The following is a 13501-nucleotide window of genomic DNA, read 5'->3' as shown; positions in this document are numbered from 1 at the left end:
TTAAGCTGCTGCCTTCGGCTCAGGTCATGATCTCAGGGTCCTGGGATCGAGTCCCGCATCGGGCTCTCTGCTCAGAAAGGAGCCTGCTTCCCTCTCTCTCTCTCTCTCTCTCTCTGCCTACCTCTCCATCTACTGTCAAATAAATAAATAAAATCTTTAAAAAAAAAAAAAAAAACTAATTCTTTAATCACGGAAAAGTAACTGGGTGCCACTATAGATACATGGTTTTATTGTTCAGTATTGAAATTAAAATTTGTAGGTATTTAATTTTACTACCTAGAAACCTTAACATCCTTTACAATTATTTCCAAATATAAAATAGAAATGATTCATTTACCTGTATGAGCAGCTCCAATATAGCCAACAATTCTAATCCCAAGACTCTGTCCATCTTTTTTCATGAGTTCAACATCATATGTTTCAAAAAGAGAACTGTCCTAAAAGGAAAAAACAATTGTAAGTGTATATAATATTTAGTTCTATAATTGTGTGTAGTCAATTTGTGCGTGGTTTGTCAAGTATTTTTTTTAGAACTTGTGGCAGAATCTTAAGATAGTCCCCAGGACTTTTGATTCCGAGTGCTATTTTTGTGATTATGGCCCAGGATATGGCAAAAGGGAGATTATCCAGGTGCATCTAATCTGATCGGGGGCCTTTCAAAAGCAGAGTTTTCTGGCTGATAGCAGAGAAAGGAATGAAAATGAAACATAAAGGCTGGACCTGTGGGTTGAAGATGAGGGAGTCTCATGAGACCTGGGGGACTGGGGACCTGGAGGAACTGAGAGAGAGCCTTAGCTGACAGTCAGCAAAGGAAAGAGACTTCAGTCCTACAACTACAAGGAACAGTATTAGGCCAACAACTCAAATAAGCTTAGAAATGGACTGTCCCCAGAGCATCCAGGTAAGAGTCCAGCCAGCCCTTAATTTTGGCCATACAGGAATCTAAGCAAAGAGCCCACCCAAGCCCACCCAGACTTTCCACCTACACAAGTGCAAACTAACAAAGCCTGCTCTTTTAAGCCACGAAGTTTGTGATTTTTTTTTTTTTTTTTTTTGGAGAGAGAGACAGAGACAGAGAGAGAGAATGCATGAGACATAGGGCTTGATCCATGACCCTGAGACCATGACCTGAGCCAAAATCAAGAGTCAAACGTTTAACCAACTGAGCCACCCAGGTGCCTCTTGTGATTATTTGTTATACAACAATAGAAAACTAATACAGCCACTTAGAAAAACTCAGGATAAATTTTTACTTTAAAAAAAAAAAAATTAAGGAAAATTTAGAAACAGATGGTAAGAATTACTATGAATAATAATTACTGGGAACAAAAAATACCAAACTAAAATTTAATTTCATTACTTGCCTTCTAATTTAAAATACTTCTTTAAAAGAATAAAGTGTCTAAAAACATGATTCCATTCAAAACACTAACATTTGGGGCGCCTGGGTGGCTCAGTGAGTTAAGCCGCTGCCTTCGGCTCAGGTCATGATCTCAGGGTCCTGGGATCAAGTCCCGCATCAGGCTCTCTGCTCAGCAGGGAGCCTGCTTCCCTCTCTCTCTCTCTGCCTGCCTCTCCATCTACTTGTGATTTCTCTCTGTCAAATAAATAAATAAAATCTTTAAAAAAAAAAACACTAACATTAGAAAGGAAGTATCTGATTGCATCAAATTCTTATTTATCATACAGTTACACTGGTCCACACTACTGAACTGAAGACTCTGGAGAGCTAGAGTAATGGAGGGGAAGAAAGTGGCTGTAACCAGTTTGGAGAGGAAAGCAGAAATGATGTTAAGACCTCTGACAGAAAATTTCCATTCACAAGGTTCCAAAAAGGGAGACACAAACAACCTTTTAGATGAGCCCCTCAAATCCACATGAACAATGGTCTCCCATCTCTTCCCACCAAAGTCCCTTCTCCTTTCTTCTTCCCCCGGTCTCTCCTTTTAAAAACTATTTATTTCCTTTTACTTTATTAACCCTTGATTCAGAGCCTGTGAAATTACTGGAAAGATCTTGGAATGAACCAAAAATATCTGAATTCAAATCCCAGCTTAGCAACTGACTTCTTTTATTTTTTGAGATCAGCACCTGAGCTGACTGAGATCAAGAGTCAGATGCCTAACTGACTGAACCACCAGGTGCCCCTCATTCTAGGACTTTTAAACGAATAATGTGGACTTGAGTTCCTTCATTTAATATGATCTTATCTTGATGAAAGGATAGGCCTATCTTGCAGAATTCCTATGAGGATTTCAGATGACCTAGACAATTCTAGGTGTTTGATAATACTAATATTTTATTTTTGTTTTGATTTTGATTTTTTATTTTTCAAAAAATTTTTTGATTTTTTTGATTTTTCAACAATTTTGATTATTGTTATATTATTATGATGATTATTATATTATGATGATAATGATGATAATAAATATTCCCTTTGTTCATTCTGTTCGTATCTAGTTCATACACTGACCAGTATTGAGTTTCCCTCCAATATGTGGATGTCTCCTCACCACTCTCATGAAATAGAAATGGCAAGTATTGGGGTGCCTAGATGGCTTGGTCGGTAGAGCATACAACTCTCGATCTTGGGGTCATGAGTTGAAGCCCCACATTGGGAGTAGAGTTTACTTTAAAATAAATAAATAAGGGGCACCTGGGTGGCTCAGTGGGTTAAGCCTCTGCCTTCTGCTCAGGTCATGACCTCAGGGTCCTGAGATGGAGCCCCACATGGGGCTATCTGCTAGGTGGGGAGCCTGCTTCCTCCTCTCTCTGCCTGCCTCTTTGCCTACTTGTGATCTCTCTGTGTCAAATAAATAAATAAAATCTTTTAAATAAATAAAATTTTTTAAAAGGCTTTCTTAAAAAAAAAGGAATGGCAAATATTAATATTTTCTAATTTACAAATGAGTAGCTGAATTTCAGGGAGTTTGGATGACTTAACGCTGAGAAACAGCAAAAAACAAAATCAAACTTGTGTGATGTCTCTCAACTGGGTTCTCCTCTGCTTCCCCGGTGAGCACTGAGGCACTACTCCCACCCACATGACACTGAGTCGAAGGCACTTCTAATCTTGCAGAGTCTCATACCCAGCGCGAAAGGAGAAAGAATGGTTCGCATACTCACAGCACTAGGGCTCTTGTGAGCTACAGCAGGCAGGGCAACAGGTAAGGCTGCAGGGGTAGGAGGGGTTACGGAAACTGCACCCACAGGTGCTCTTGCAACAAGCATGCGGACTGAGTTTCCACAGTTCCTTAGCACTTGCGCAACTTGCTCGCTGGTCATTCCCTGCACATCTGTGCCACCGATCTTCAAGATGTGGTCCCCTGTCTGGAGTCTTCCATCCTTTAGTTGAAGAACAAAACAAAATTATTCCAAGAAATCAATGATCTAACTTCACTGGCTAATAACCAATTCCTTGGACTTTCAGTTCTGATAGAACGGCTGATAGAGAAGCCATCTATAATATGCTACAAACAATATAACAGTTTTAATGAATGATGAACTGGCAACAGGGAAAAAGAAATCTTTGGGAACAACAAAAAAAGATGGGGTGGAGGATGTGTTCAAAAGAAGAAGAGTGGGACGCCTGGGTGGCTCAGTTGGTTAAGCAGCTGCCTTCGGCTCAGGTCATGATCCCAGCGTCCTGGGATCGAGTCCCACATTGGGCTACTTGCTCCGCAGGGAGCCTGCTTCTCCCTCTGACTCTGCCTTCCACTCTGTCTGCCTGTGCTCGCTCTCACTCTCTCTCTCTCTTACAAATAAATAAATAAAATCTTTAAAAAAAAAAAAAAAAAAAAGAAGAAGAAGAAGAAGAAGAGTAACCAGAATTCTAATATGGCCACTGGCTTGAGGGCATCATTTCATGCCTAATGGCCTAGACCCAGGGTATTCATGACCACAAAGGTAAGGAAGAGATCAGAAAACCCTGGGCCTCACGAAGGGAAGGAGGTTGGATCCGAGGCCTCTGGCATCAAGCTAGGAACTCTCAAGGCCAACAAACTCAGTGGCTCTTTTAAGGATCAGCAAGATGTCAGTGTGGCTGGAAAGGATGAGCAAAGAGAGTAATCAGGAGGAGATGGGAGCATTAGCTGGAGCTCAGCAGTACAGAGCATTTGCTCTGAGCTGGGGGGAAGGGAAGTCATGAAGCGTTCTGAACAGAGAAGGGACATTATCTGACATGCTTTTACCAAGATCCCTCAAGCTTCTGTGCTGAAAACAGTCTACAAGACGGGAAGCAACAGAAGCAGAGATACCAGTAAGGAGGCTAAACCAACAATCCAGAAAGAGATAGCAATAACCTTTGGACTGGGTTAGCAGTTGGTGTGCTGAGAAGGAGACTCTAGAGAATACATCTCAGTGACCTCTCAACAGGCTCCACTAACAGCTTCTACACGAGGTGTGACAGGAAAAAACTCCCAAATTTTTACCCCAAGCAACTGGAGAGACAGAGCTGCTTATTGATTGAGAGAAAGAGCACTGCTGAGGAATGGATGGGTGGAGTAGAAATCAGGAGTCTAGTTTTAGAGATATCCAGTCGGAGATCCTATTAGACATGCAAGTGGAGAAGTCAACTACGCAGCTGGATATACAGATCTGGAGTTCAGGAGGGAGGTCCAGACCACGTATTTAAATTTAGGAGTCATTAGCATATATAACATATTTGAAGTCAGGATTCTTGGAGAATTCAGAGAAACGATACATCATGTTCCATTTCTTAAGCTAAGGATATGTACCTGGCTATTATTATTATTATTTAAAATGTTTTATTTCTTAAACTAAGTGATACACACAGTGGTGGTTACTGTCATTATTTAAAAATCTGCACAGCCATTACACATACTCTTTTATATGCACTTTTAAAGGTATATATTTCATACCCAAAAAAATTTTAAAGCAATTTATCAAAAAGTACATCAGGTCAAAATGGTTTAACATTTCCGTTCTACATCCATTTGTCAAATTCTTGAAATAGCAGATCCATCAGCATTTTGTTTCATCAGAAATTCTGAATTCTCTTTACTTACCTTTACTATATTAGAGTTACCAAGATGTAAACATAGCTGGCTACAAAAGATTACACCTGCCTAGCACTCTACAGGTCAAAAGTCACTTTTCACAAATTATCTCACTTAGAGAGGGACAACTTTAAAATGAGTAAATGGGATTCAGAAAGGTTGACTGACCTGACCAAGGTCACAAAGCTAAGAAGCGAACCAAAGTTCAACCCAGTAAAAAACAAAAAATAAAAATAAATAAAAAGCCTTAAGACTTTTTAAAAAGTCTAGGGGTGCTTCGGTGACTCAACAGGTTAAAGCCTCTGCCTTCAGCTCAGGTCATGATTCCAGGGTCCTGGGATTAAGCCCCACATCGGGGCTCTCTGCTCAGCAGGGAGCCTGCTTCCTTCCTCTCTCTGCCTGCCTCTCTGCCTACTTGTGATCTCTGTCAAATAAATAAATAAAATCTTAAAAAAAGAAAGACTAAAAAGTCTATTTTCCGTCTTTCCTTTTCTCCAATTTTGCAGGACTATGCATGAAGTAAGGTACAAGATCCAAATACTGAGTAAAAAGCCATGGGCTTTCTTGTGAAGTCTGCAGAAGGCCCTAGAAGCAACTGGAAGAGAAGAGGAGGAAAACAGAAAATGCAATTCAATTCAGAAACATCTGCAAAGACTCAGAAAAAAGACAGATACAAAGAGGAAGTAAGAATTGGTGGATTTCTACTTTTAAGCACTGGTAATCTGATACTGTATCAATGCAACAACCTGAAATAAAACAAGTAACTACTCAAGAGAAAGTCGGGGATTGGGGTGCCTGGGTGGCTCAGCTGGTTAAGCAGCTGCCTTCCGCTCAGGTCATGACGCCAGGGTCCTGGGATCGAGTCCTGCATCGGGCTTCCCGCTCAGCGGGAAGACTGCTTCTCCCTTTCCCACTCTCCATGCTTATGTACCCTCTCTTGCAGTGTCTCTGTCAAATAAATAAATAAAATCTTTAAAAAAGAAGAAGAAGAAGTAGTAATAGTAGTAGAAGAAGAAAAAGAAACTCAGGGGTCATGATGAAAAACAGGGGTAAAGCTGCCTCTGTAAATCAAACCGTCCTTGGCCTGACCAAAGAATAAAGAATATGTCAAATAAGTGAATTTGGCTTGGCCAAAGAAAGGCCTGTCACTGTAAGTACATATTTAGTCACTTCCTAGGCACTATTTTTTTCCTCTTTTACCTCAATTTAATTTAAAATGATGTAGATAATTTGCATCTGTCACTGAAAGTCAAACATTTTCTTTTTCCAGAAAAACAGGTGTTCTAAGGAATTCATAAGTACAAACACAGTCATTAGTCAGATTGATAGGGAAGACACCAAAATGACAGCTACCTTAAGTCCAGCAGCCCCACACACTGCATTTTACTGAATATTTTTTGATCAACATTCTCCTTCCATAACCTGTCTACCGTGCAAGGAATTTAAAAGGCATAGAGTTCTTTTTATTCTTAAGGGAAATCATAAATCAATGATAGCCAATAAATAGCTAGGCTAAGATTCAAAGACATAGTGTGCTAATCAAACATTCAAATATAAAGTTTATCAACCCAAAGGTTTTTTTCAAAAGAGAAAAATTATGCATATAGCCTAAGATAGTACGGAAGGCACATAAATTAAAACAGCTGATGTAATAGGGTACGCCTCATTATACTCAAAAGACTAAAAGTATCATTTAGACACCTTTAAAAAAAAAAGATAAAATACTTTAATCCAAGTTAGCAGGTACAGGCTAAAAAATATATTAGTTTGCATTTTAAATTCTCTGATAGGCAGTTGGATGATAATTTCAGATCAAAAAAATATTTGACGGGCACCTGGGTGGCTCAGTGGGTTCAAGCCTCTGCCTTCAGCTCAGGTCATGATCCCAGGGTCCTGGAATCGAGCCCCACATCGGGCTCTCTGCTCAGCGGGGAGCCTGCCTCCCCCTCTTTCTCTCTGCCTGCCTCTCTGCCTACTTGTGATCTCTGTCAAATAAATAAATAAAATCTTAAAAAAAAAAAAATTTGAGGGGCACCTAGCTGGCTCAGTGAGCAGAGCATGAGACTCTTGATGTAACGGTCATGACTTCCACCCCTTCGGGCATGGAGTCTACTTAAAAAAAAACAAGAAACAAAAAAAATTTTTTTAAGACATTTTAATAAATAAATAATACTAAACTATTAGAAAACCTAAAGAAACTTACGTTTGAGCTATAAAATAAATCAAATGTGTCTCTTGGAAAACTAAAACACAGAAAATAAAATCATTAATTAGTTTTGACTCCAGGCCAGTGCTATCATTGGTCTTTAATCAAAAGGCAACATAACATAGGCAGAAAACAGCAAATTTATAAAATAAACACTCCCTCAAAGAATTAAAGATACTACATCTAAAAACATCTATCCCACCCTCCTCAAATTTCCAAAGCCCTCATCAACTGGTTTTTAAGGATAAGGAAAAGATGTTTATAGACTCACTCAGAGCAAAATTTCTTGGGAATAATCAACTATTCGGTGGCCTCAAGCTGGGCCTTGCCTATTCTAGACTGAAAATTCCTCATAGTACACACGCCCCTCCAGTCTGCTTGGTTACATTCCTTCTCAGTATGAAAGACTACTAGATTGTTATCATGACTCATAATATAATTGCCTAATACCAAAAAGTCATAATTCATGACAATTTTTGAATAGACTGCATTGTTATGGCTACCTTACAGGGAAAAAAGGGGTCACTCCATGTACCTGATTCCCCTAGAATTTCTCCAGACCACAAGAAAGATACTTCTGTCAAATGAAGTTTTACACTACCCATTTTTTTTTTAGCTTTTTTAAAAGATTTTATTTATTTATTTGACAGAGAGAGACACAGGGAGAGCTAACACTAGTGGGGGTAGTAGGAGAGGGAGAAGCAGGCTTCTTGCTGAGCAGAGAGCCCAATGCGGGGCTCGATCCCAGGACCCCGGGATCATGACCTGAGCCGAAGGCAGATGCTTAACGACTGAGCCACACAGGTGTCCCTTACACTATCCATTTTCAATTAAAAACAAAACAAAACGAAAAACTTCTATTGAAAAGTTTTCCAGGTCCGGCCTGACCCGGCCCAGCCACATGGACACCCACAGGCCCCCCTGGCAATGGCCACGGTCAGCTCGGGCATCAGGCGATGGGACAGGTCAGGTACAGGGCTGGAGGGAGCCTCCTCCCTGGCGGGGGACACATTTTTGAAATTTTTGCCATAGCTGAACAGAATTCTCAAAAGATGTATGTTTCAGGTACTATGAATTTTGGAGACTGAGCTTACAGGTATACATAGGCTTACAGATTTTAAGACTGATGATTATATATAACAGGTTATAGATTTAAAATATAGGGGCACCTGGGTGGCTCAGATGGTTAGGCATCAGCCTTTGGCTCAGGTCATGATCCCAGGGTCCTGGGGTTGAGTCCCACATTGGGCTCCCTGCTGAGGGAGCTTTCCCTCAGCTGCTTCCCTGCTTGTGCTCTCAATTTCTCTGTCAAATAAATAAATAAAATCTTTAAAAAAAAAAAAAAAAGACTTAAAAGATAGACTCTAAGTCCTTCAGCTCCCCTTTCATGATACCATGTAATTTTTCTATCCATGGAATTGGCCCTGATTGCGCTTACTCATTGGTCATTGTAACTAAATCTCAACAAGTGTTCCTTAAAAAGCTCCTGTGAATCAATATTTTTCAATTTCATTTACTTTATAACATTAAAGGCAGTAGACAGCAGAAGGACAAGTACAGGCTTTGGGGTCAGACACACCCAAGTTCAAATCCTGGCTACTTTGATCAAACTGTTATAGTCAAACATCAGTTATTTATTCTCCCTGAATCTCCAATCCCGCTTAAACAAAATGAGAGTAAATCCCTCTCTCACTGATTTGTGAGCATTAAACTCAATACTATTACAAAGTCTTAAGCCTAATGCTTTGCTTATAGCAAATCATCAAATATATCCATTTCTGACACCCATTTAGGCTGTAGTGACCTCAGTTAGGTGTTCCTGGGCTCACTCACTCAACTGTACCCGTCTTATAAATATATATATATGAGCTGTAAACACAAAAGGAAATATAAAGGGTTATTTCATGAAACTCCTCTAAGAAATACTGATTCCCTTCTCCAACTTTCTATCTCATTTTATATTCTTTGAAGAAAGTAAGATTGATTAACCCCATTAGCTGAACATAGGTATCACTTAATGATCAATCTTGATCACATCTACACTAATGACTTAAGACTTATCTATAGTCCCTTACCATAAAGATTGCCACAGTCAACAGTGAGCATTAATATTCAAAACATGAGTACATTTTAATTAAAAGCAATAATTCCCTTTCATTCTTTTAAAGCTATGACCAGTCTACACGAGCAACAACTTACAAAGGCTTAGAAACAATGCACAGAGTCAGTTCAAGAGATCTTAAATTCCATTAGCTGAGATGAGAAGAGAGAGGGGATGGCTCCCTCTCCTATGTTTAGGCCTCACTATAGTCCCTTACAGGAAAATGTCAATAATTCTGTTGTTTCTAGAGCTGGCTATTTAGATAAGCTTAGACCAATCCTGGACAAAAATTACATCTGGAAAAGAAAATCATTAAGATGAACTTCAGATAAATAGATTTAAGCCATAAAAGACACACTTAAGAGTTAAACAGATGTGGACTCAATCTTGACTTTGTCATTTCCTAGTTGAGTAGCCTTGGGCAATTTCTTTACAGTTTCCATATCTATAATTTGAAAATAAAATTTACGACTGTCTTCAGGATTACATAAGAATAATGTATATTAGGCAGATAACAATGTCTGGTATAAACATTTGCTTCTGCATCATGACTGATGGGCATACTCTAACCCCCTCCTTGATGACCTGAAATAGTGACAAGCCCTTCCAGTAAGGGCTGAAAATCAGACCTGGGCCTTTCCCAACAGTGTCTCAAAGGGATTAATTGGGAAACTGCACATCGTATTCTCCTTGTGACAATTCTTAATGCACATTAGGATATTAAAAGCTCAGAAAATTCTTACAGTAAAAAAAGTCTATTTGATTTTGTTTAACTTGCTGTTTTCTAAATTTATCTGACCCTTTGTTTTTCACAGTAACTACTCCACTTTGCATCTTGAAAAATGCTACTCCAGCAAACAAGCCGATAAAAATTGCTAAGGGGGAGGGGAGGGAATATGAGAAAAAAGATCAAAATACTCCAGAATATCTCATTCTTTTTCAGGTTACAAAAAATTTCCAAAAACCCTTAAGAATATATTTTCTGTCACAAGTTGTGTTTTAAAGATCCATAAAATGACAATTCTCAGCCTTTTTGGTCTCAGAAACACTTCACATTCTTAATTATTGAGGACAGAGAAATGGGCTTTCGTGGGTGTTGGATATGTTCATTTTCTTCACTGAGGAGACAGATGGTGTAAGGGTGAAAGCTTATGTACTACCTTGGCTAGGCAATGGTACCCAGTTTTTTGGTCAAACACTAGTCTAGCTGTTACTGTGAAGGTATTTTGGAAGTATATATGATTAACATCTACAACTGATTGATTTTAAGAACATTACCCTTGATAACAGGGGTGAAGTGGGAGGGGCTCCATCAAATCAATTGTAGGCTTGAAGAGCAAAAACTGAGATTTCCTTGAGAGAAAGGAATTCTGTCTTAAGACAGTAACAGAAATCCCACGTGAGTTTCCCAAGAAATCGTGCCAACCAGCCCTACAAATTGTGAAGTCCAGACTGCAGTATTAACTCTTGCCTGAGTTTCTACCCTGCTAGCCTGCCCTCTATATTTCAACTTGCCAGTGAACATATGTCAAATTTATTAAACTGTATACTTTACCTATGTGCAGTATATTGTATATCAATTTTATCTCAAAAATTACTGGGAATCTCAAAGAGCTTTTGCTTATGTGGTTCTCTCTGTTGTTATCTACTAAATTAGAAAATAGCACAGGGACCCCTGGGTGGCTCAGACGGTTGGGCATCTGCCTCCAGCTCAGGTCATGATCTCTTGGTCCTGGGATCGAGCCCCACATCAGGCTCCCTGCTCAGTGGGGAGGCTGCTTCTCCATCTCCCTCTGCCTCTCCCCCTGCTTGTGCTCTGTCTCTCTCCCTTTCAAATCAATAAATAAAATCTTAAAAAAAGGGGGGGGGATTTTTTAAATATTTAATACATATACTATACTAATATATATTTCTATATATTGATACATACACTTTTTATTTTGAAAATAAAAGCTATATTTTCTAAAACAAAATGGTGAGAAGAGTGGTATTTTAAAATATTTTTGGAAATCCCTTCAATAGCTGGCTTAAAAGAAGACAACTGGCTTTGCACATCTGCTTTAGCATTCAGTACGCTGTAATATGTTGTTTTGGCTGAAGTATATAAAGAAAATCTGGCCTCAATTAGATACATAGTTGGAAAATGGAGGAGTATTTTAACAGCCCTTCAAGTCTATTCTTCTCTGATAACACACCAAAACTTGACAATTTGTGGTTTCTTAAAGATCCGTTGCAATGTGGAATCTGCAACTTCATCAACAAACTTTCAAATACTATCTCATTAACATCTATTGATCAATCTTGAATCCTGAATGGACCGTTTACCTATATAATGTCATACCACACACTGATCTTCAGGAAATATTGATCCACAGACTCACACAGATCTTCCAAATATTGACATATTTCATTATATAATATTATAAAAATCATTACTAATATCAGCAATAATCTAATCAGAAAACTCTTTAAGTATTGGAAAATGTCAAACTCATGATAAAACACAACTTTTCCAGAATTCTAATTTTTGCTTGAAAGTTCAAATTTTATCATCACCCACAAATGCTGTCAGCTGTTTTCCTTGAAGTGACAGGCTTGCTTCATTCATTTTCAAAGAAATGTCTGCCAAGCATCCAAGTCTGAATAAACATAATTTTTCTGTCAATTACTCTTTCAAAAATAAAAATGCTATTCCAGACTGGTGGTTGCCAGAAGTTGGGGGCGGGGAGATAGCAGGTAGGCAAAATGTGTGAAAATGGTCAAAAGGTACAAACTTCCAGTCATAAAATAAATAAGTCATTGGGATATAATGTACAGTGTGGTGACTATAGTTAACAATACTCCATTGTATATATGAAAGTTGCTAAGGCAGTAGATCTTAAAAGTTCTCATCACAAGAAAAAAAATGTAACTATGTGTGGTGGTGGATGTTAACCAGACTACTGTGGTGGTCATTTCACAGGATAAAACATCAAATCCTGTTGTACAGCTAAAACTCATGTAACATTATATGTCATATTTCAAAAAAACTTTTTTGAATGAGAGCTAAATATTTTAAATTTTTTTTCATGTTTTCCATATAAAAAAGTGGCTAGTTCCTCTCACAGTTATATTTCTCAAACCAACCGTCGTAACTCAGTATGTGGCAGAAGTGCTACACAGTGTATGTCCCATTCTGTCACTCAATATTAAAAAGACATGCACTGGGGCGCCTGGGTGGCTCAGCGGGTTAAGCCGCTGCCTTCGGCTCAGGTCATGATCTCGGGGTCCTGGGATCGAGTCCTGCATTGGGCGCTCTGCTCAGCAGGGAGCCTGCTTCTCTCCCTCTCTCTCTCTCTCTCTCTCTCTCTCTGCCTGCCTCTCCGTGTACTTGTGATCTCTCTCTGTCAAATAAATAAATAAAATCTTTAAAAAGAAAAAAAAAAGACATGCACTGAAAGGTCAAAATTTGCCAGAAATAATCATTTTTTTGCTGCACTTTCTTTTTTTTTAAAGATTTTATTTATTTATCAGAGAGAGAGAGGGGTAGAGAGCAAGCACAGGCAGACAGAATGGCAGGCAGAGGCAGAGGGAGAGGCAGGCTCCCTGCTGAGCAAGGAGCCCGATGTGGGACTTGATCCCAGGACGCTGGGATCGTGACCTGAGCCGAAGGCAGCCGCCCAACCAACTGAGCCACCCAGGCGTCCCTTTGCTGCACTTTCTTAAGACTACTCTTTTGGCCTATATTGAGACTTACAGTTGTTCCAGATATTATGATAAATAAATGCTTTACATTAAAAAAATTTAGTTTGAGGGACGCCTGGGTGGCTCAGTTGTTAAGCAGCTGCTTTCGGCTCAGGTCATGATCCCAGCGTCCTGGGATCGAGTCCCGCATCGGGCTCCTTGCTCAGCAGGGAGCCTGCCTCTCCCTCTGCCTCTGCCTGCCATTCTGTCTGCCTGTGCTTGCTCTCGCTTTTCTATGACAAAAAAAAAAAAAAAAAAAAAAGACTACTCTTTTGTTGCAACCACGTGGTGGAGAAGAACACAATGACCACCAGCCTGGTTTGCTGCCATTTCCTTGTCTTAATCCCACAGGTCCCCTGCAAGAATTTCAGGGAGCCCCACAAAGCAAACTCTGAAAGCAGCTTCTCTAAATACAAGTGGAGGCTGAAAACAAAAATATTAGCAGCTCCACAG

At 39.4% G+C, this 13501-nt stretch overlaps 1 protein-coding gene across 7 annotated transcripts in view; it reads right to left on the bottom strand.

The window, feature by feature from the left end:
* PATJ (PATJ crumbs cell polarity complex component) overlaps positions 1-13501 on the bottom strand; it is a 370533-nt gene that overhangs the window by 331092 nt on the left and 25940 nt on the right. For all 7 annotated transcript variants that reach the window (XM_059374941.1, XM_059374937.1, XM_059374938.1 and 4 more), the window contains exons 8-9: positions 3127-3345; positions 338-437 (exon numbers count right to left, since the gene is read on the bottom strand). In XM_059374941.1, the coding sequence (XP_059230924.1) occupies positions 338-437; positions 3127-3345 (319 nt within the window). The remainder of the gene's footprint in view (positions 1-337; positions 438-3126; positions 3346-13501) is intronic.

This window comes from Mustela nigripes, chromosome 14, assembly GCF_022355385.1.
Source record: "Mustela nigripes isolate SB6536 chromosome 14, MUSNIG.SB6536, whole genome shotgun sequence".
NCBI lineage: Eukaryota > Metazoa > Chordata > Mammalia > Carnivora > Mustelidae > Mustela > Mustela nigripes.
Note: the sequence above shows the minus strand (reverse complement) of the source record. Positions and strands in the feature narration are given on the sequence as shown.